The 20670-nt window shown below is 54.9% G+C and overlaps 1 protein-coding gene across 2 annotated transcripts in view; it reads left to right on the top strand.

Moving 5' to 3' along the window:
• IGF1R (insulin like growth factor 1 receptor) overlaps positions 1-19699 on the top strand; it is a 207737-nt gene extending 188038 nt beyond the window's left edge. Inside the window, exons 13-22 of one of the 2 annotated variants that reach the window (XM_040969213.1) lie at positions 138-297; positions 2901-3003; positions 3528-3592; positions 6914-7143; positions 7370-7480; positions 11027-11186; positions 13370-13499; positions 15646-15780; positions 16918-17062; positions 17135-19699. In XM_040969213.1, the coding sequence (XP_040825147.1) occupies positions 138-297; positions 2901-3003; positions 3528-3592; positions 6914-7143; positions 7370-7480; positions 11027-11186; positions 13370-13499; positions 15646-15780; positions 16918-17062; positions 17135-17386 (1491 nt within the window). In that variant the 3' untranslated portion in view covers positions 17387-19699. Of the gene's footprint in view, positions 1-137; positions 298-2900; positions 3004-3527; positions 3593-6913; positions 7144-7369; positions 7481-11026; positions 11187-13369; positions 13500-15645; positions 15781-16917 lie in introns of both variants that reach the window. The other variant, XM_040969212.1, reaches the window with a different exon arrangement.
• Positions 19700-20670: the final 971 nt, after the last annotated feature.

Raw genomic sequence — 20670 nt, 5'->3', positions numbered from 1 at the left:
GACCTTCTAAGATTATTCTAGATTCTTGTTAGGTGGGGGTAAGGGGTTGGGCGTTGGGGTCAGGGTACATTCACCTGGCAGGCCCCAGGTTTCCCCAGTGCTGTGGGGGAGGGACATGTGTATTTTCTTTCCCCCAGGACCAGCGGGAGTGTATATCCAGACAGCACTACCGGAAGTACGGGGGAATCAAACTGAACCGGCTAAACCCCGGCAACTACACAGCCCGGATTCAGGCCACGTCTCTCTCTGGGAACGGGTCATGGACTGATCCTGTGTTCTTCTATGTCCCAGACAAAGGTAAGACAGGAGCACAGTGAAACCAAAATGAGGCGGTGCCAGCCCTGGGGAGGCCAGGGTCACGCAGAGCCCTGAAATCCCACAGGAAGAGAACTGGGCAGCTGTCAGGAGCTGGTGTTGGGGAGGGCAAAGGGTTGGAGGCCTGCGTGAGACCATGTCCTGAGAACCAGAAGAGACCTTGGCTCTCAGGCTGGCTGTATCACCTGCTGCTTGACACTCAGCGTCATGGGTTGGGCTGACTGAGGGCTCACAGTCCCAGGGTCCTCTGGTCTGGCCGGCTCCAGGGCAGGGATTTCCTTGGACCGTCCCAGCAGGCATTGCAGGCAAGCAGTACTCGCTGCTTTGCACAGGGTAATATAAATCTGTGGTAAAATGTTGACAGAAATGGAGTGCTAGAAAGTCAGTTTTCTGTGACGATTTCACCCACGTTGTACAGCCAAGTTTTGTACAATTTACGAGCACAACCCAGGCCACGAAGTTGTTTAACCAAGAAAATTTAGTCTTTTATTTGGTGAAATTATTTCCACGTCAAGTTTCTGTTTCTATTCATTAGAAACCCACCTTTTCTCTTTTTTAGATCATCTCATCCCTGTGTATTTTGCTCAGGTTTGGCCTGACCCCGTTCCTTACTGCTCTCCACACTACCATCAAGCCAGCCTGGCTTAGTACTAGTCCTTTAGGGCCTGCTGGGCAGGGCTTCCCTGGCATCTGCACTCCCCATGCTCTGAACAAGTCGTGGCAGGCCCATGTCAGGGGAATCTCCCACCCTTGGATACAAAGTCAGGGTGGCAGAGAGGTTCCTGCACCTAGCAAACACAGCTGGCCTCATCATGTCCGCCCACGGACCAGCAACCAGCAAAGAAAGGTCTAGATGCCCCCCAGAAGGAGGGGAGTCCTGTCCCCTGGACAGCACAGATAGCGCTGAAGAACGGGATGTGAAGTGAAATAAACTGGGCCATGTGATACCCTATGTTAGATACCATAAACATAGCGTGTGATTTCATTCATTGATGTCAGCAGAGGAGCCCGTGCACACCAGGGGCTGAGGACGACGTGAGTCCAGTTAGACAGCAGGAACTGGTTAAGGAAAGTGTGTCCTTAACAGTCACTACAAATAGATTTCAAGTGTTTTGATTACAAAAAAATGATCCTTCTATGCGGTAATATGTATGTTAACTAGGTTAGGTGCATCATTCCAAAAACACATATACATATTTCAGAATAGTATGTGGCATGACATGACATAAATGCATTTGGGTTCTATTGCAAATGAAAATAAATGTGATACCAATTAAGTGATCTGCTTATTGGCACCAGGTACCAAAAAGCACACATTGTGTCTTAACAGCTGAAGCAGTGGCAGTCGAAGGGTGGGGCTGGGCAGGACTACAGGCCATCTTGAGCTGGTACTTTTTGTTGCCAGCACTGTGCCTGGGGCCGGTCGGGTTTGCAGGGTAGGCAGAGACTCTGGAGGACTCTCCCTGCCCTGTCCGTCCACCAGGCTGAGTGACCTTGGCTGATCTGGAGAGATGCCATGTCTCTGCCTCCATGGGCCACTCCACTTTGACCCCAGGATGTACCAGGATGCCAGTGGCACGCCCGAGTGCCCTCAGCAGATGTTGATGTGGGCCACGTGGGCATGGAAGCTGTGGGGAAGTTCCCTTAGACAAGTTTCTTGAGCGGCAGCAGGGTCTGTTGGCTGTTGTTTAATCCGCAGGGGAGACGGGGTCTTGAGCAGCGTTCTGGCAGCAGCTCTCCATTTAAGGAACACTTCGTGTGCCTGCATCCAATCAATTTGCCCTTCAGACTACACTTCTGTGGATTAAATCATCTTTAGTTGTGTGGTCTCTTATACGCTAGTCTCACAGCGGCAAAGGGGCGTGTCATCCTTTTGTCCTTCTCCAGATGTGTTCCAGTTTCTCTGTGTCCTGTTGAAGTGTGCAACTTGCAAAGGACACAGTACATCCTGACCAATGGTCTAAGTGATGGAGGCATGAGTGGCACTCAGGGGAACAAGGCAACAGCTGCCACTCCTCTCCCTTTAACTCTAATAACTCGTATTTTCAGTGGTTAAAAAAGTGCAGGAGCCAGTGTTAATTTTGACAAGGATTTGATAAGAATTTGGCATTCATTTATTTGGATTTAAGAAGCAAAGAGAGTGCCCTCATCTGTTGGACACTGCTAATGCCCACCATCACTGTGGGCCAGGAGTCGGAGCTCAGAGCTGGGCACTCAGTCTCCCACGCAGGGTCTCAGCCACCTGAGCCATCACGTGCTGCCACAGCCAGAGCGGAGCTGAAGAGCTAGCCCCGGTGTTCTCAATAGGCTCAGCACCGTCAGACTACCAGCAAAGGTTATTCTTCATTTGAAACATAACATCAGAATATTCTGTGCTTTAAAAAAAAGTGGAATATATCCGCATTTAAGCTTAAAAAAAATCCAGATAATTCAGTGTATGGAGTTATTTCTGATACAATTTGCCTTTGGCAAGGGCATGTCTCCCATGTGACGAGGGAGTAGGGGAGCTTTCCGGGGAGCAGGGTGTCTGCGTTTTGGACAGCACTCTGAAAGTGAGCCTGTGACGCACTCTGCTTCATCCACAGCTGCCGACGAAGGCTACTCGCACCTGACGGTCGTGCTGCCCGTGGCCATCGTGTTCGTCGTGGGAGGGCTGCTGGTCTTCCTGTACATCCTGCACAGGAAGCGGTGAGTGGCCGCTCCTGGGCAGGCGCTGGGGCACGGGATCTGACGAGAGCAGGCTGCCTGCCCGGAGCTCAACTTTCTGCGGAGCCACAGTGGGGTCAGAAAGCCTGCCTTTTCCAGCCACATAGCACAGGAAAAGGCACCATTTGTTAATGATGTAACAAACCGTCTATAGCACTGGCCCACTCGAGTCTCCCCTCAGCGCAGCTCCATGCCCCAAGCACCCTGTCAGCCTGGCCCTTGCCGCCAGCCAGGTCCCAAAATTGATGTTTCCTGAAAGGCTGTGATCTAGAGAAGCCCAACGACAGGTGCACAGTGGATGCTGGTCCCCAGGTCTAGCTGGGGGCTGCAGACTGTGGGTGTGGGTGGGTGCCCTTGGCAGAAGGACCTTGTTCTTCCCTCCCTCACTGGGCCTGGTGGGACACAGCAGCTCGTGGGACAGGAAGAGCAGAGAGGATTGGATATACAGAATGTGTGTGGAGGTGGCGATTTCCTTAAACTAAGTTTCACCCTTTTGCCATCACTAGTACCAGAATGGGCAACGGCGTGCTCTATGCCTCTGTGAACCCGGAGTACTTCAGCGCAGCTGATGGTAAGGCCCCCTAGTCGGCATCAGTAGGTGTGTCAGCATCTCTGGGACTGTGTGGGGATCCCTCAACTTCACCTCCCCCTGGGTCATGGTAGAGAAGAAATGGGCTCCAGAGAGGAGTGTGGCCAGCACAGGGATCCGTTTACCGAATTTCTTGACATCCTGCCACGTAATGCGGAAGAGTTCCTCACTGCTCACACCAGCAGGCCTGCTCACCCACCTCACACCCTCCTGGGCCAGCAGGCCTGCTCAGCTGTGTGGGCCAGGCCTGTCAGCACCCTTGGCTGAGCGTTGTTCAGTTAGTACCCTGGTTGAGTGACCAGGAAGGTTTTGACTGGGCTGTACAGGCTGTCTCCTCCTGACCACCGTGCTTAAACCTAAACTTTCCATGTCTGCTGAGTAAGGGGCTCGGGCGGGGAGCAGTACAGTGGTGTCCCTACCCAGTGCCATGCCGGCACTTTCTAGCAAACCTCCCCTTTGCTCCTTCACCCTTTTTTGGTGATCTCTTTTATGCCCCTCTGCTGGTTAGGAAATGAGTTCCAAGAAGAAACTTGGCCAAGAACATCCAGCTAAGTGAGGTGCTTGGTAACACAGTGCCGGCTCTTCCTGCTGCTCCTGGCCAACCCTGTGACACAGTCCCCGGGGAGAAGGGCTGTGATGTCCCACAGGCAGCCAGGAGAGCTGGCTCGAGGAGGCCCAGGCTCTGGTCATCTGATGAGCATGTGTGTGACGTGAAAGTGAATAGGCAGGTGATGTGAAATAAAACATCATTATCCTGAACAACGGCAAATACTTGCATAGTTTAAAAGCAAACTGTATAACTATGAATGGTTTTACTATAGTTTGTTTAGTCATTTCTAAAGCAGTAATTGTATAATAAAGCCAGTTACAAGCGGCCTTCTCTGAAGGGGAATCAGTTGAAGAATAATAAGGACATGGTCTCTGTGCACATTTCATGGTTATCTATGTCAGTATGTACATAGAGAACATTCTGGAAGATGCAGGCCGGCTTGCAGAGAGGATCTTTCCCTTTAACAAGTGAAAACAGCAACAAGATACAGATGGATTGTTGTGTAATAGCAGCAAGTGAGCGAGCAAGGCAAGGGACTGCCCCGGACGATGGGCTGAAGGGGCTGCTGGGAGGCCACAGCTTTCCCTCGCCAAGGCTGCAGCGAGACCACGCCGTGGGCATTGGCATCTACAGCTGTGCTGTAAAGTGTCCAGGAGGCAGAAAGAGAGCATTGATGCGTTCACATCTCGGGGTGACGTGAATTCGAATTCTGTGTCCTCCCAAATGCTCTTGCAACATGCCATGGTTCTGTAATGAAACAGGCACACCCTGAGTTGTTACTGGGCACCTCATTGAGTGCATCTGGGCTCTGGACGGGCACGGTAAGGCTGCTTGTCCTCAACACTGCCAGTTCAGAGTGCGTAGAGCCTTGTTTGCCCACAGCACACACACCTGGCCTGCACGCGGCTCACCCCCAGAGCACAGGGCACCTTCCGAGGGGTGAAGGAGATGGATTGTAGCTTCCTGACACACAGCAAAGTAATTCCAAGAGAAGGCTGAGGGATGCTTTGGCTCAGCCAGAGCAGTCCTACCCGTGTGCCATTCACTGGCAAACTCGACTATCCTTGTAGCCATATTTTTTTAAAAGCAAATCAAACAGGGCTCGGCGCGGTGGCGCAAGTGGTTAGGGGTCCTCGCCTTGCACGCCCGGGATCCCATATGGGCGCCGGTTCTAATCCCGGCAGCCCCGCTTCCCTTCCAGCTCCCTGCCTGTGGCCTGGGAGGGCAGTCGAGGACGGCCCAAGGCTTTGGGAACCTGCACCCGCGTGGGAGACCCGGAGGAGGCTCCTGGCTTCGGATCGGCATAGTATTGGCCCGTTGCGCTCACTTGGGGAGTGAGTCATCGGACGGAGGATCTTTCTCTCTGTCTCTCCTATCTGTATATCCGCCTTTCCAATGAAAAAATAATAAAAATAAATCTTTAAAAAAAAAAAAGCAAATCAAACAGATAAAATAAATTTAAAATGTATGTATTCTTATTTGAAGGCAAAGTTAGAGAGAGAGAAGGAGAGACAGAGATCCTCCATCTGCTGGTTCACTCCCCCAGATGGTGCACAAGCCAGAGCTAGGCCGATCGGGAGCCAGGAGCCAAGAGCTGCCTCTGGGTCTCCTATGTAGGTGCCAGGGCCCAAACGCTTGAACCATCCTCCACTGCTCTCCCAGGCGTTAGCAGGGTGCTGGGTCAGAAGCAAAGCCACTAGGACTCGAACCAGCGTCCATAAGGGATGGCAGCACTGCAGATGAAGGCTTACCAGTGGAGGCCACAGTACCAGCTCCCAAATGAATGTTGTCGCTGTTTTATTAAACCCTATTCATCCAAAATAGAGTTTTAACCTGAGCTCAGTATAGAAATCACTAACTGTGCTTTCTGGGGTGTTTTTTGACACTGCATCTTTGGATTTCTGATGTGTTTTATAACTCAGATTGGCTCAGCCGTACTCAGATGCTCAGTGACCAAATGCAGAGTCCATCACCAGGTCCGATAGTTCAGAGCCAAAGTCTGTGCTGAGGACCCGGACCCCTAGTTTGGGTTCATCCAGGAAGTAGGTCCTCCTGTGCACCACAATTATCTGTTCATTCCTGGGACCTCTTTCCTGATCCAGAGTAAAGTCTCTTCCCGCTCCCCACACTCCTCCCTTCTCCCGATTCACATTCTAGTTTATTGATGGACAAGACTAAACAAGATCGAAACCTGGGACTCCTGCTATGACCATCTCACTGTTTCTCCATCCCCTATCATTTGCTTTTCTCCCCAAACCCGGTGGCTTCCGTAAGCGGAGAAACATCAGTAGAGGAAATGACACAGATAGCTACTCGTGAGATTCACAAAACACCTGCATCAGCCTAACATTTCAGGGAAGGCAGCTTTATCGTGGCTCACAGCTGGAGAGGTTCCACAGCCTCCTGGAGATCAGGCGGCCACATTGGGTCCTGGGTGAGACCAGAAGGAGGCAGAGGCACAATCCCATAGCAGGATGGGGAGCTCGGCCTGTTCCCAGTTGACCATCATGAGAACCCATTGCCCTAGCAACCTGGCTACCTGCTGCCTGGCCCACTACCCAGATGCCACAATAGCTGTCATGGTAATACTTTGGGATTTAAATGTCTTTGAGAGTTTAGGAAGCTAAATTCTGCCCTCCCCCTAGTGGTCATTTTGTATTCCTGGGAGTTCCAGTTTTCCCTTTCCCCCTCAGAGCTGCCTTGTGCCTGCGAGCTGAACCCCACGCATGGCTCCCCTTTGGTTTCTCCTGCAGTGTATATCCCTGATGAGTGGGAGGTCGCACGCGATAAGATCACCATGAACCGAGAGCTGGGGCAGGGCTCCTTCGGGATGGTCTACGAAGGTGTCGCCAAAGGCGTGGTCAAGGATGAGCCCGAGACCAGGGTGGCCATCAAGACTGTGAACGAGGCTGCCAGCATGCGGGAAAGGATTGAATTTCTCAATGAGGCTTCCGTCATGAAGGAGTTCAATTGTCACCACGTGGTAAGGGACAGTCCCCAAGAAGCCACCATCCAGCCCAGGATAGCACCTCGCCTTCCCTCTTCCAGACCTTTCTCCCAGCATTCTACTGTTAACTGCAGACCCCTGTGTGCAGGATGTTTCTGGATGGGGTGGATGCCGATCGGTGGAGGCTCGATCTCAGCTGGGCTGTGTTTAGGCTCCAGGCCCCCACCCTCACCCTCTCATCACCTCTCTTGATTCCTCCTAGGTGCGGTTGCTGGGTGTGGTGTCTCAGGGCCAGCCAACACTGGTCATCATGGAGCTGATGACACGAGGAGACCTCAAAAGCTATCTCAGGTCTCTGCGACCGGAAATAGAGGTCAGTCTGGAGTGTCCCCAGCGTTGCGTGTCACCTGGTGTGTTCTCCTGGCCTCAGCCCCACCCTGTCCCTACAGGAAACTATTGGGTCTTTCCACCCGTGTGTCAGCCGTTCATGTTGCCTGCTGCATTCTCCACAGCAGGGGCCTTTACGAGGGTCATTTCCCAAGTAGGGGTGGACCTGACCAACAGGAAGGCCACTTGTCTTTGTGCAGATCGCCCGCTGCACAGGCACTGCTGTGCCCTGTGACCGTGGTCCCTCAGTGGCCACTCCTTTCCCCACCCCCAGAGACCCAGCTCCTCACATCCTCTGATTCTCATGGACTTAGGAGTGTGTCCCTGTCTGTCCACCTTTGCCTGCAAGGCCCAGTGTGTCAGAGGTCTGTTAGGTGACTGGCTTCCTGCACACACTCCCTTCTTTTGCACTACCAACAATCTGTGCCTTGAGAGCCTTGACAGACTCCATCGATCCAGCTCCATGTCCCCTGTCCATGCTTCATTCTTGGGCAGTCAGTGTCCCACTTGTGCTTTTTGAACAATAAACTGCCTGGGGCCGTGGATCTCCGCCCAGTGGAGTGACCGTTGCTGTTGGGGTTGTGAGCCAGCTAATGAGCCCCGTGCAGTTTCTCGTGAGTCACTGTGATGTCGCCCTCTTCGTAGCATGACCCCACCAGCCAGCCTGTGAGCGTGTGGAGGCATGACTTGTCAGTCGCTCATTCTAAGAACAAACTGGTAGACAGATGCAGAGACATACTTCCAGCAAGACTTGCCTTGACATGTGGCTGCCTCGGTGGGTCTGGCGGTCCCTACTCTGGCCCTGGCCCTGGCTTTGCTCCTTGTAGGGTAAGCGGTGTGCCTGCTTACGGTGCCTGGAAGCAGTGACTTCCTGTTCTGTCTACCCCCGTTTGGGTTTCTGTTGCCGTTCTGTTGATTTTGTGGTTGTTTTCTTATAATCTGCAACCTAATCGTCTCAAGAGGCTGCTCCTTAATTTTAGTTCTAACCACCTGTTCACAGATGACTTCATGTGTTTATAGCATATGGTGTCTGGGGTTACGTGTGAGCTATGAGGCCAAGTCTTGACCAGGGCTCTGGGCAGGCGGCTTCTAATGCCATGCCGCCCAGTGTGCGTCCCCAGTGCCCCTGGGTTTTGTGCCTTTTGCTGGCTCACTTTAACACACAAGCCCTCTTAACGGAGGCACAAGCCCGATCAGATTTGTAACTAGAGGAGAGACAGACTGTTTCTTCCCGGTGTCCCTGGGAAGCATGACGTCCTTGTCCCTTCCTCACCAGCGTTGGGCACAGAAGGAGCCTCAGGCCTCGTGGTCTTGATCTCCTCGGATGACCCCGGCAGGTGTCTGAGCCTCAGACAAGGTGATTACTAACATCCCTGTTAGGGCTGAAGTTCACCTTTCCGTTTGAGAAGTGGAAAGCCCTGCATCCCAGTCCTGTGGTTTCATCCCGCTCTCCCTGGCCTGTTTACCTGGACAGGTGAATGTGCATGTGGGTGCTTGTCTTCAGTAACTGACCACCTGAGTGCTTTCTGCTGTCACCGTTGAGTGAAGGAGGAGTCATCGCAGGCGGTGTCACTCTGGGAACCAACAGGACGTCAGCCCTTTCTCTTAATGTCTAAAATGCAGTTCCTTTGACTGAATCTGGTTTTTATCTTCATTGGGAGCCACCACTTCCTGGGAACCGCCTGGATGCCGTACTATAGCACTAAGTATTACAGGCATAAACTTTACATCTCGCTGCACTGTTCCCCATTACGAGGCACAGTTCAAGCAAGAAAAGGACAGATTCAGTCCTATGGAGAAGGAGCATGCAAAAGAAGTGATTTTGATTTGCTCTGAGATAAATGAGTGACAAGATTTTGAGTCTCCAGAGGTAGTCATGGTGGTCTCCCTGGGCAAGGACCAGCATGTTTGGACCTTGACCCTGTCCCAGGCACCACTGGGCTCTCGCTGTGTCTGGTCTCAGGTCATCTTCCGATGATTCATGTCTCAAGGATCTTTCATGGAAGATCCTGGACAGGAGCTCGGAGACTGTGGCCCCATGGCAAGGCTTGCCTGTCCTGTGGCTTGTGGGCTGTGAGCTGCAAGGGGACAGGAAGGACCTGACCAAGCGAGATGGCCTGTGTGGAAAGCCAGGGACACACATTAACATTTAGACTGTGGAGTCATGATGGTTACACTCTACACTAATTTTTGTTTGTTTTTAGGATACAGGGACTTGATCTTGTGTGTAGGCTTTTCTTTTTCTGAGATTGATTGATTTGAAAGGTAGAGTTACCGGGAGATGTGTCTTCTATTTGCTCCCAGATGGTTCACTCCACAAATGGCCACAACAGCCAGAGCTGGACCAGGCCAAGGCCAGGAGCTCCATCTGGGTCTCCCACATGGGCACCGGGGCACCACTTGAGCCAGCTTCCGCTGCTTTTCCCAAGCCATTAGCATGAGGTTGGATCAGAAGTGGAGTAGCCAGTATACAACCTGGCACCCATGTGGGATACCAGTGTCACAGTGGCCACTACACCTGCTATGCCACAACATTTGCTCTGGGCTTGGGTGGTTTTTTTTACATTTATTTATTGTTTTTATTTGGAAGTCAGATTTAGAGAGAGTAGGAGAGACCGAGAGAAAGATCCTCTGTCTGCTGGTTCACTCCCCAAATGGCCACAGTGGCCAGGGCTGAGCCAATCTGAAGCCAGAAGCTGGGAGCTTCCTTCAGGTCTCCCAAGTGAGTAGAGGGGCCCAAGACTTTGGGCCATCCTTGACTGCTTTCCCAAGCCACAAGCAGGGAGCTGGATGGGAAGCGGGGCTGCCGGGATTAGAACCAGTGCCCATGTGGGATCCCAGCACATGCAAGGAACTCTTTCATGACTTGTTGTCATTGGGGAGATTCCCTTCTGTTCCTAAGTAGGTTTATAGCCCTCCTCTGCAGACAGGATGTACCTGCGCACGGGGCTGGTCCCTGCATACCAGCCTCAGCTGCACCCACAGTGGTAACAACCTAGGAATCACTGCGTTCTGTGGCACAAACATAGCCTTGGTGTGTTTGGTACTGTAGAAGAAAGCAAAGGGGACAGGAGAAGGCACGAAGTACCTCCGTGCTTACGAGGCACAGGAAGTGCACAGCACGCTGTGGGCTCACACCTGCTGGTTTCCGCACAGCTGCTACTTGATGTCCTCCCACCTGCGCTCTGGTCCTTAAGTAAAAGGGATGCAGAAGCCTTAGTATGAGTAATTGTTCTGCTTTCAGTAATTTTTGCTCTACCCAATGTGGAAAATCCTGAGTCATGCAAATCAGTGTTTCCTTCGTGGCTTGTGTATGATGTGGCCAGGCAGTGAGCATGTGGCTTTTCTGGCAAGTTGATGCTGTGGTCTTTTAAGGATGTGTGCCCCCTCTCCCCTGCCCTGCGAGCCCTGCTCTCTTAGCAGGCTGGCCCCTGGAGCTGAGATGGAAACAAGATGGAGTCACAAACCCTGAAAGGACTAGAGGTGGGAAAGCAGTCCCTGAATTCTCACATGTTTCTTAAATCTCCTACAGAACAACCCAGCCTTTGCCCCCCCGAGCCTGAGCAAGATGATCCAGATGGCGGGCGAGATCGCAGATGGCATGGCGTACCTCAACGCCAACAAGTTCGTCCACAGAGACCTGGCTGCTCGGAACTGCATGGTGGCCGAGGACTTCACCGTCAAGATCGGAGGTACGTCCTGCCCTCGGCTCTCCAGAGCTGAGCTCATGGCTTCCCCTACATGACCTGCATGTAGACATGTCTTTGGGAGCAGTGTGTGTGAGCACCCCCAGTTGGCAGCCAGGTCTGGTCAGGCTGCCTGTGATCCTGGAAGCCTGTGGACACCACACCGCAGGCAGTGAGCAGGGAGGAGCCCAGGCCATGGACCGTGATGTCACCTCTCCTAGCCTTCGAGGCAGTTTTGGTAGAACAGATCTGAGTGTAGGGACAGAAGTCATCAAGGCAATATCAAAGCTACCAAGGTGGGAACTCCCTGTTTCTCTGGCCCCTAAGGAGCATTCTCTTTCATTCCCCCTGACCCACCCTACTCTGAGCATTTGCCCAATAGCCTGTGAGGTGAAGGGCCCTGATGAAGTGCCAGCACCAGGCGGGTGCACTGACTGGGACAGGCACGGCAGTCCCTCAGTTCTCTGTGCCTCACACCCACAGCTGGTCAGCCTCCAAGCCCTTGACCACTCTGTTCCAGCACTTGCTGTCCCAACTGCAGCTGGCCAGCCTATTGGTCAGACTCATGGTTGCCACCCATTGTTCACAAACATACACACATCCATTCCACCCAACTTCCTCCCTGGGAAGGGGGTGAATTCGGCCCTTTCAGTTGCCTAGTAAAGGCACAGGTGATGTCACAGTTGCCTAGGGAGCCAGCTGTCCTTATCAGGACTGTTGGTGACAATCCAAGGAGACCACCTGAGATCACCCACTGTCTGGCTCATGACCTGTCCATCTGGAAGCGCTCGGTCCAACTCCACTTGACATGTTTTTTTTTTTTCCTTTAGAAAACGGTGAGTGTCCCCTCTGGAGAGGTTTCCAGAGCTGGGGTGAATATATTCTCCATCTGCAGGGGCTGGGGCCGCTGCCACCATCACAGAGCAGCACTGTGCTCTCATCCTGAACACTCAGGCAGGGCCCCAGCTTGGACCCTAAGGCAACCTTATGCTGGATGCCCCTCAAATCCTGGCTTTGCTGGGTGCCCCAGAGGGAAGCAGAGGGAGCACCAGAGGCTGGGCTGTCTCAGAGGTCCCCACCTGTTTTACTTACCCTCCCGATCCCCCAATTCTCACTTTTAGCTGGGGACTCAGAGACTGGAGAGCTCAGGCAGGCCTGGGCTTCGGTTCCAGTCCTACCACTGAGAGATGAGAGACCTGGGGCTTCAATTCAATTCTTTCTCCACCTCTGAAAGTGGATGACAATGTAACAGACAATGTAACAGAGGAGCCTCAGAAGGACCCCTCCAGGGAGGGGCCCAGCAAGTTCCCAATATGGGCAGCCCCCAGCAAACCTGTGGCTGGTGTACAGTCAGAGCTCGCCAGCTGGTTGCTGCCCTCCATCTCGCAGCAGAGGAGATGTTTTTGTGCTGCCTGCCCTGTAAATCCAGGTCAGCCATCGTTGCACTTGCTGTTCATGGTACACTGTGTTTACAGCAATGCTTTCTTTGTAACTGGGGTTTTTCTTTCTAGAGTTCAATGTTTTCCCCCCTTTGGGGTTCAGGAAATGGTAGTCATCCCTTCCACCTTGTGTGTTGGTAAATCAGATTCCCTCACTTGCACCTGTCACACTGGCTTAGCTCAGAGGTGCTTCATTTCTGCATTCCTCCAGGGCTCACAGCAGTGATTGCTGCATGCGCAGGGTCATGGATTACAGGCAGCCCCGCGGCACCATCTGAGGCAACAGTGTTTGGCTGCTTTGGCTCATAGCCTCGCCTCTGTGAGGCACACAGTAGAGAAGGCATGCATTTTTCTGGAAAGAAGAGAGCAACACTTTGCTCTGAGAAGAAAAATGCAGTGTACTTGTAAGCCAAGCTTGACTGCCTGGATGATGGGACTCTGACAGAGGGCTAATCGCTCAGGACCACAAAGCCAGTAGACAGAGTCCGTGACATTCTGAAGGCTTCCAGAGGGAGTTGGAACCTGTGAGGAATGCAGTGAACAGCATCTTCCGGGGACTGTGAACTGTTCCTGGGGTGTTCTCCCACTTACCACTCGCTAAAACGACTGCTTTTGTCTCCCGTGGGGCCGGGCTTCCGTGCAGAGCAGTCCCTGTTCTCTTGTTTGTCTGGTCACATCTGGAGAACATGCCTAAGTGACATCCAGGGGCCGGCGGGGCAGCGCCTCCATGCCTTCTCTCTCCCCTTGCAGACTTTGGCATGACACGAGACATCTACGAGACTGACTATTACCGCAAAGGAGGGAAGGGCCTGCTGCCCGTGCGCTGGATGTCCCCCGAGTCCCTCAAGGATGGAGTCTTCACTACCCACTCTGATGTCTGGTATGTGACCCTCCTGGGGCTCCCACCCCAGGCCCGGTGACTGTGGCAGCATGTCCTCTGGCCATGCCAGAGCCCTTTCACCCCCTCTGTGTCTTCCCCCTCCTTGCCCACTGTCATCTCCTCCTCCTCAGCAGATATATCCTTGAGTGTGTGTGTCTCAGTGTAACCTTCAGATTGTAGATGGTGCCTCATTTAGACTGAAGCTTGGGGGCCTGGATTGCGTTTTCCTGTGGGTCTCCATTGTGATTAACCCAGGGATGCTTGTGGGAAACAGAGCGCCTCCCTTGGTCATCGGTGTCTTGTGGTGGAAACTGGTCTGCCCAGGGCTGCTGAGGCTTCGGGCAGTGTTGGTTGTGGCACCATGACTTCATTGTAAAGAGGTGGGTAGATTCTGAAACCCAGCTGGGCTGTTGGCAAGCCAGGCCTGGGTGCATCCACCTCCTAGAATATCAACGGATGTCCTGGCTGTCCTCGTAGGAGATCGCATGGCTGTGCCGGCATGGAGTTGGTGCTTGTTTACACCAGCTGTCTGGATGACCACACACAGGAACTATTTCCGGAGTGGACACTCATGACCCTTGCACAGTTCAGGGGCCTGGGATCTCATTTTGAAGACAGGTGCAGATTGGAGATGGTGGCTGAATATGACCCAGCAGAGTGAGCTTGCTTTTGCAGCTCCAAGTAGGAGCTCTGTTTTCACAGTGGGCTTGTGCCTCACAGCAGAATGATCAGTGCCATCTTTATGCCTCAGAAAGCCTTGTGGTCATCCTACAGCATTGTAGACACTTGGGTGGGTAAACAAGTGGGGGTAGGACCCCAAGGAGACCACATGGCAGCAGGTGGACTGCTTGGGGGTGGCACAGGCCATTGTCTTCAATGGGGACAGGATGGGAGGTAGAATGTAAGATACGTAAGAGCGGAGAACTTGGAGAGCAGCAGCTGGGGACTGCAAGGGCCAGGTGCTGTGGGTGAGCCAGAGGCACAGCCTGGGTGAGCGTGCAGGGTGAGGGAAGGGGGCCCACTCCACAGGCCAGACCAGCTTGAGGGCAGCAAACAGCTTGTGGCTCCAGGACCCCGTGTGTTGCAGACCTGATGCTCAGCATGGAGAGGTGAGGGTGGTACTGATGTGACAGGTCGTCTGGGGAGGCAGTCTCCGAGAGCCAGTCCCTGACCTTGGCCTGCAGCTTTTCTGGGTACCTTGTGCAACAAGGTAATTTCTTCATCCATGGCATTAGGGAGGACCTAGGCTTGGTCAGTTCTCCTGACACTTGCAGTTAGCATCATTTACAAACCCTCTTCACTGCAGTGGACAGAGCAGGAGCCAAGACAGAGCCCAGAGCCCCCAGGCTCCGGGCATGGATGTGCTCCCAGAGCTTGGGTGGGTATGAGCTCGCTCAGAAGAGTGAGCAAGAGGAGGCAGAGTAGGAAGTCCAGGGGAGCCTGGGTGTCCATCCTAGAAAAGCACTTGGATTTCCAACTTGCTTTTCTTGCCCACATCGGATCTGGAATTCATGTGCTCCTGCAGCATCCGTTTTAATTGGCTTTGCAGGAGCCTAGTTTCCCACTGCCCTGCCTACCAGTGGCCTGTCCCTCCTCCCGCGGGGCTGGCTTTCCTGTGGGGGAGGAGGATCCTCCTGGGCGGCAGGACCCCATAGAGCTCGGAAACACTCCAGGTGTCTATTTGTGCCCCGCCACCTTGGATATTCATTCTTTTGAAAATCTCCCTCGGAGATAGTTCTCACCAGAAATCACCTGGTAGAAACTTCCAGAGCATCTGAAAATAAGAATCACCCAAGCTTCTTCAAAGGCCTCCCTGTCTTAGGCCCCATTTGGTGCTGTGGCTGGGGCTCTGCATCTGAGTGCTCCTGGACTGGGACAAGTGTGGGAGATGGCCGTCCTCTAGGGTCTCTGTGGCTGACCCCAGTGTCTGGTCAGAGCAGATGCTTCTCAGACGTGCCCAGCAGCCCTCAGCACTATTCCAGGGCTGCAGCTGTTCCAGGGGTGCTGCATGTGGCCACAGGGAAGGCCCACCACCCCATGCTCAGCCCAGACCCTGGCTTGCCACCACAGAGGGGCCCCAGTCTAATGGCTGAGGAACAGGGGATGCCAGCAGGACATGCTCCTGATGTCACATGTCTCCCCACAGGTCCTTCGGAGTCGTGCTCTGGGAGATTGCTACGCTGGCCGAGCAGCCATACCAGGGTTTCTCCAACGAGCAGGTCCTGCGTTTTGTCATGGAGGGTGGCCTACTGGACAAGCCGGACAACTGCCCCGACATGCTGTATGTGTCCCCGGGACTCCCCAGTCTCGCTGGATTTCTTCTCAGTTAATCCCACTGTCATAAGGGCCTCAGGGGGTGGGCTGATTCTAGGGACCCTGCTCTGGTCCCAATGGCACTGAGGTGTGCAGTGTTTCCAAGACACAGTTGGCAGCTGTGTTTCAGAACTCTGGATTCATGGAAGATGGGGTGGAGTTAAGGGACGTGCAGGAAGGTTCCAGCTGTGGGTATTGTTTGCTTCCTTGAGGGACAGTCAAGGCAGGGCAGCTCCTGTCACACAGCCTGGGGAAACGCCCCTGTTTGTGTTGGCACCTGACTGTATCCATGCCATCAGGACCCTCTCCTGAACTGTACCCCTGGGGCTGAACATCTGCAGGAGGGGTTGGAGGCAAGGGGGCAGATTCCCAAGGGCCATTGGTGTTAGAAGAGTGAGCTGGCCTGTGAGCACAGGAGCCGTTTCCCCACTGCAGACCCTCCTTTTGCACACAGGCTCACTGCCCTGGTCCTGTCTGCATCCTGGATGCCCTCAAGGCCATGTGCGAGCCCGGACACAGGGCTGCTCTGTTTCTTCTCTCACCTGCATGGTTCAGCTGACGATCTAGGGGATACTCTGAGGGCTTCACAGAGGTGGTGACCAGGGCCCAGCACAAACCTCACACTCTTTTCTGCCTGTGCTTACCGAGGTGCCAACTGGCTGGTTTGGGGGAGTCAGGCTCAAACAGTGGTCAGCATCCCTGGGACTGTGGGCAAAGTCAGCAGGTGCTAGATGGAGACAGGCAGCTGGATGGATGTCTGCTCCTTCTGTCTGGCTGTGCTGCCCTGCCCTGCCTCAGGTCTTCTGCCAGGGGTGCCCCTGCCCCCAGGAAGTGTGGAACTCAAAGGAGGACCAGGGTTGGGGAAGCTCCTGAGCCTTGTCGGTGAGGATCTGGGGGTTTCCTGCTGCAGGCGGGCCGCAGGTTCTCATTTCTTAACTCAGATACCGAAAACGATACCCATGATGAGGGTGGTCTTAGTGGGCCCAGGTTTGTGTGTTTCGGGCAATCGGGGCATGGGTCTTCCCCGGCAGTGCATGTCCTGAGATGGGAGATGGTGGGAGGGGCCTCACGCTGGGGCTCCGCCCCCGCTCTCTCTCCACCGCAGGTTTGAGCTGATGCGCATGTGCTGGCAGTACAACCCCAAGATGCGGCCTTCCTTCCTGGATATCCTTGGAAGCGTCAAGGACGAGCTCGAGCCCGGCTTCCGTGAGGTCTCCTTCTACTACAGCGACGACAACAAGGCGCCTGAGGCTGAGGCCGAGGCCGAGGCCCTGGCCCTGGCCCAGGCCCAAGCCCAGGCCGAGGCCGAGGTCGAGGACGAGGACGACGAGCTGGAGCTGGAGCCCGAAGACATGGAGAGCGTGCCCCTGGACCCCTCTGCCGCCGCCGCCGCCGCCGTGGCCGCCCTCGGCATACCGCTGCCCGACCGACACAAGCCCGAGAACGGGCCGGGGCTGGGGGCCATGGTCCTCTGCGCCAGCTGCGAGGAGCAGCGGCGACGGCCCTACTCGCACATGAATGGGGGCCGCACCGATGAGCGGGCCCTGCCGCTGCCCCAGTCCTCCACCTGCTGATGGGGCCAGGTCCCGTCCCAGCGTGGCAGGTGCATGCCTGCCGCGGTGGGGCGGGGCGGAGAGCGCCGGCAGCCGGCACGCAGGCCTCCTGCACCTCAGTGGGCAGGACTGTGCTGCTGCGCTCCGGAGGCGCTTCTCCACACTAAACAAACGTTTGGGATGTTCCTTTTTTCTATATGCAACCAGCTTTTTATTTCCCCACCCAAACCCTTAACTGACACGGGCCTTTAAGAAACTTAGTGACGACAGCACGTCATAGCAACAGATCACTTGAGAACCAAGCCCCTCGCTTCCCTCTGTCGCCTCTCTTTTTCTCCTCCTCTCTCTCTTCTCGTGCGTTCTCGCTCTTTCTCTGCTTCATCATGGAAAAGCCTGGCTGGGAAGCCCTTGTTGCGGGATTGAGGCTGTGGCAGTCCCAGGGTCCCCAGGGGCCCAGGTAATAGCCTGGGTGCACCTGCTGGACACTGTAGGTCAGCATCCGAATTCGCTGAGACAGTCATTAACTGCATCTGTAACCTTCACGGGGGCATCGGAAAGTTCTGAAAGGGCCATCGTCCATTCATGGTGGTTCACCATTTCTATGCTGCCAAATTTTGCCAAAACCCTCCCGGGTCTCCTCGTCACCCCTCTCCGGAGGCACGGGACCAGAGCCCCCAGCCAAGGTCGTGCCCCTGCCCATGTGCCTCCCTCGTCTCCAGCCTTCCACACAGGTTTGCTTTTGGGGACCAGGTTGTTCATCTGAGGGAAGTGGACAAAATGGGGCCTTCCCCCCTCACACAGCCACACAGCTGGGGAGAGGCTGTTCCAGCTCCTTGCCCCTTCACTTAGGTGTCTGCCTGCCTTTGCTGGAAGAAGTGGTCTGAGAGAGGCTGGAGGACAGGTGGGCCCCACGCCCCCTGCTGAGCCCACTGGGCACCTGCAGGGTTGCCAGCCGGGGCCGCACGGTCCAGCAGGACTCCCAGGGGCTGGCCTCAGGCCTTCTCAGCTCTGTCCACCCGAGCTGTTACTGGGACTTTCTCATGGCTCTTACAGTTCTATGTTAGACCATGAAACATTTGCATACGCATCACCTTTAGTGTCACTTTTATAACTTTTTTACGGTTCAGATATTCATCTATACGTCTGTACAGAAAAAAAGAAGCTGCTATTTTTTTTGGTTCTTTATCTTTGTGGATTTACTCTATGAACTCTTCAGGTCTGCCCTTCCCTCTCTGCTCACTCCAAGAAACTCCTTACGCTTTGTAAAGGAGTGCGGGACTCTCTTTCCTTCCCCAGTAACAGTTCTTAGAATGCCATCTGCTAGGAGCTGTTGGACATCTTTGCTTAAAGCCCTCCCCGGCCCACAGGCTCCCATGTGCTCCAGGCTCAGGAGAGAGTGGCAGGAGGACCGGGCAGCTGTGGGCCTCACCCACCTGCCTCCTGCCCGGCCTCCCCTGGCGCAAGGTTGGAGCCTGTTCCGGTGCAGGATGTGACGCAACCTCAGGTCAGAACATCCGGCCGAGTGTCCCGCACAGCTTGGGGCCCTGGCTGCCCGCTCTCCCTCTCCTCGCTTCGCTTTGTGGCACACACATGCTTGTTTTTTTCTTCTTGAATTCTTGGGTACAACAGCAGTTTCCACTGCACACACTAGGCATTTGGGTTGCTATTTCCTTGAGCGGCTGCCTAATCCTTCCGTGCCGTCTGTAACGGCAGCAGAGTCCAAAGGCACAGAAGGGCAGGGGCCAGTGAGTCCCTTCGCCGCCCCCAACAGGCCCAGTGCGATGCCTGCCCCCGCCTCCGGGCTGTGCCAGAGGCAGTGGCCTTGGGTGTGGGCAGCCCACGGCCAGCTCTGCTGTCTACAGTGCGAGGGCAAGGCAGCGTGAAGCCCTTGCTGGCTTCCAGGGGACCAGACACCTGGCGCTGGCCAGGAAGGCGGAGCCTGGGGTGGGCGAGGTTGCCACCCAAATGATTCCAGCACACAAGAGTTGCTTCTGGGATGGCGCTGTTGACATTCAGAGTGAGAACAAAGCGAAAAGAGGCCACTGGCTGGTTGAGAAAGGAAGTCAAATCTTTTGTGCTGGCCAGCAGTTTCCGTCTCTTTCCTTGCCAGCCGCCGATCTGCGGTGTTTTCCTGAGAAAGAGGTGCGTTGGGGAGGTGGAGGCACGGGCGCTTGCTCAGGATACGTTCTGTGATGCCTGTTAACATGGCCGAGAAGGCCCCTGGAGGCAAAGGAGAGGGGCGCGCGTGCGCACACACGCGTGCGGGACAGGACGGTTCCTGGTGTTTGTTTCTTTGCAAGCGTTTATCTACCTCACTCTTATTTTTTTATATGTGTATATAGAGAGGAATACATCTCATGTTCTCAGCGCCTACCAGCCGGCCCTCGCTGCCGGCCACCTCACCCCGCCGCGGCGGCCCGCCCAGCCACGCCCCGGTTACAGCAGCGCTAGCCTGGCTCTCCTCCACTTGCCTCTTCCACCGCAGCTCCTCTCCTGTTGCTTTTGCTTCTTCTTCTTCTAATTTTTTTTTTCTTTTTTTCTTTTCCTGACTTGGTCTCCTCAGAGGTTGCAAGGTGTCAAGATTTGCCTCCTCGCAGCGTAGCGGCCAGTGAGGCTAGGAGTCTGGCTGTGGGCTCCCCGCCCGCAGCCCTGACCCTGGCTGGTGGCCTTGGGAATACGCTGCATTGTGTAGAGTGCATGGCCCCACTCTCTGAGCAGAGGCACCACAGCTGTCTCCCTTTGGGTGGGCGTCCCCGCAGCTGGGCTCCCGGCTGCTGCTCTGGTGGGCCTCTCTGTGCCGGAATGCATCACCAGAGGCTGGGCACTGGGGGGAAGGGGCAGGTGTGATAGGGGAAGTGGGGCTGTGGGAACAGAGCCCCCTCCCACTCTCCAGGGTGCTCCCTCCACTCTGCCACGCCTTTCCCCAGAGGCCCCAAGAGACCCACCAGCAGTCCTGGAGGCTGGAAGGCCAGGGGTCCGCACCCAGCACCCCTGCCTCATCCTGCTGCTCTCCGCTGGGCTGTGCGCCCCGCTTCCAGCAGCTGCTGCCACAGGCACTGGTGATTTTTGCTGGGGACTGCGGCGGGGGCTTCTCCCCGAGGGTGGGCAGCTGTTCTGCTGGTGCTGCACTGCCATGAGCTCAGGAGCCTGGCAGTCCTGGGTGGGGGCACCCCTCCTTCCCCAGTCCCCGGGGTAGGAGTGTTGGGGAGCCTCGTGGCTGGTACCCGTAGCATCCATGGATTGGAGGTGTCCTGTGGCCATTTCACAGTGGGCCCTTTGGGATGGCGGCCTCTCCTCCCTCTCGC

This window comes from Ochotona curzoniae, unplaced genomic scaffold (assembly GCF_017591425.1).
Source record: "Ochotona curzoniae isolate NIBS_2020 unplaced genomic scaffold, NIBS_Ocur_1.0 scaffold_4701, whole genome shotgun sequence".
NCBI classification, from domain to species: Eukaryota; Metazoa; Chordata; class Mammalia; order Lagomorpha; family Ochotonidae; genus Ochotona; species Ochotona curzoniae.
This window is presented reverse-complemented; position numbering and strand designations above follow the sequence as displayed.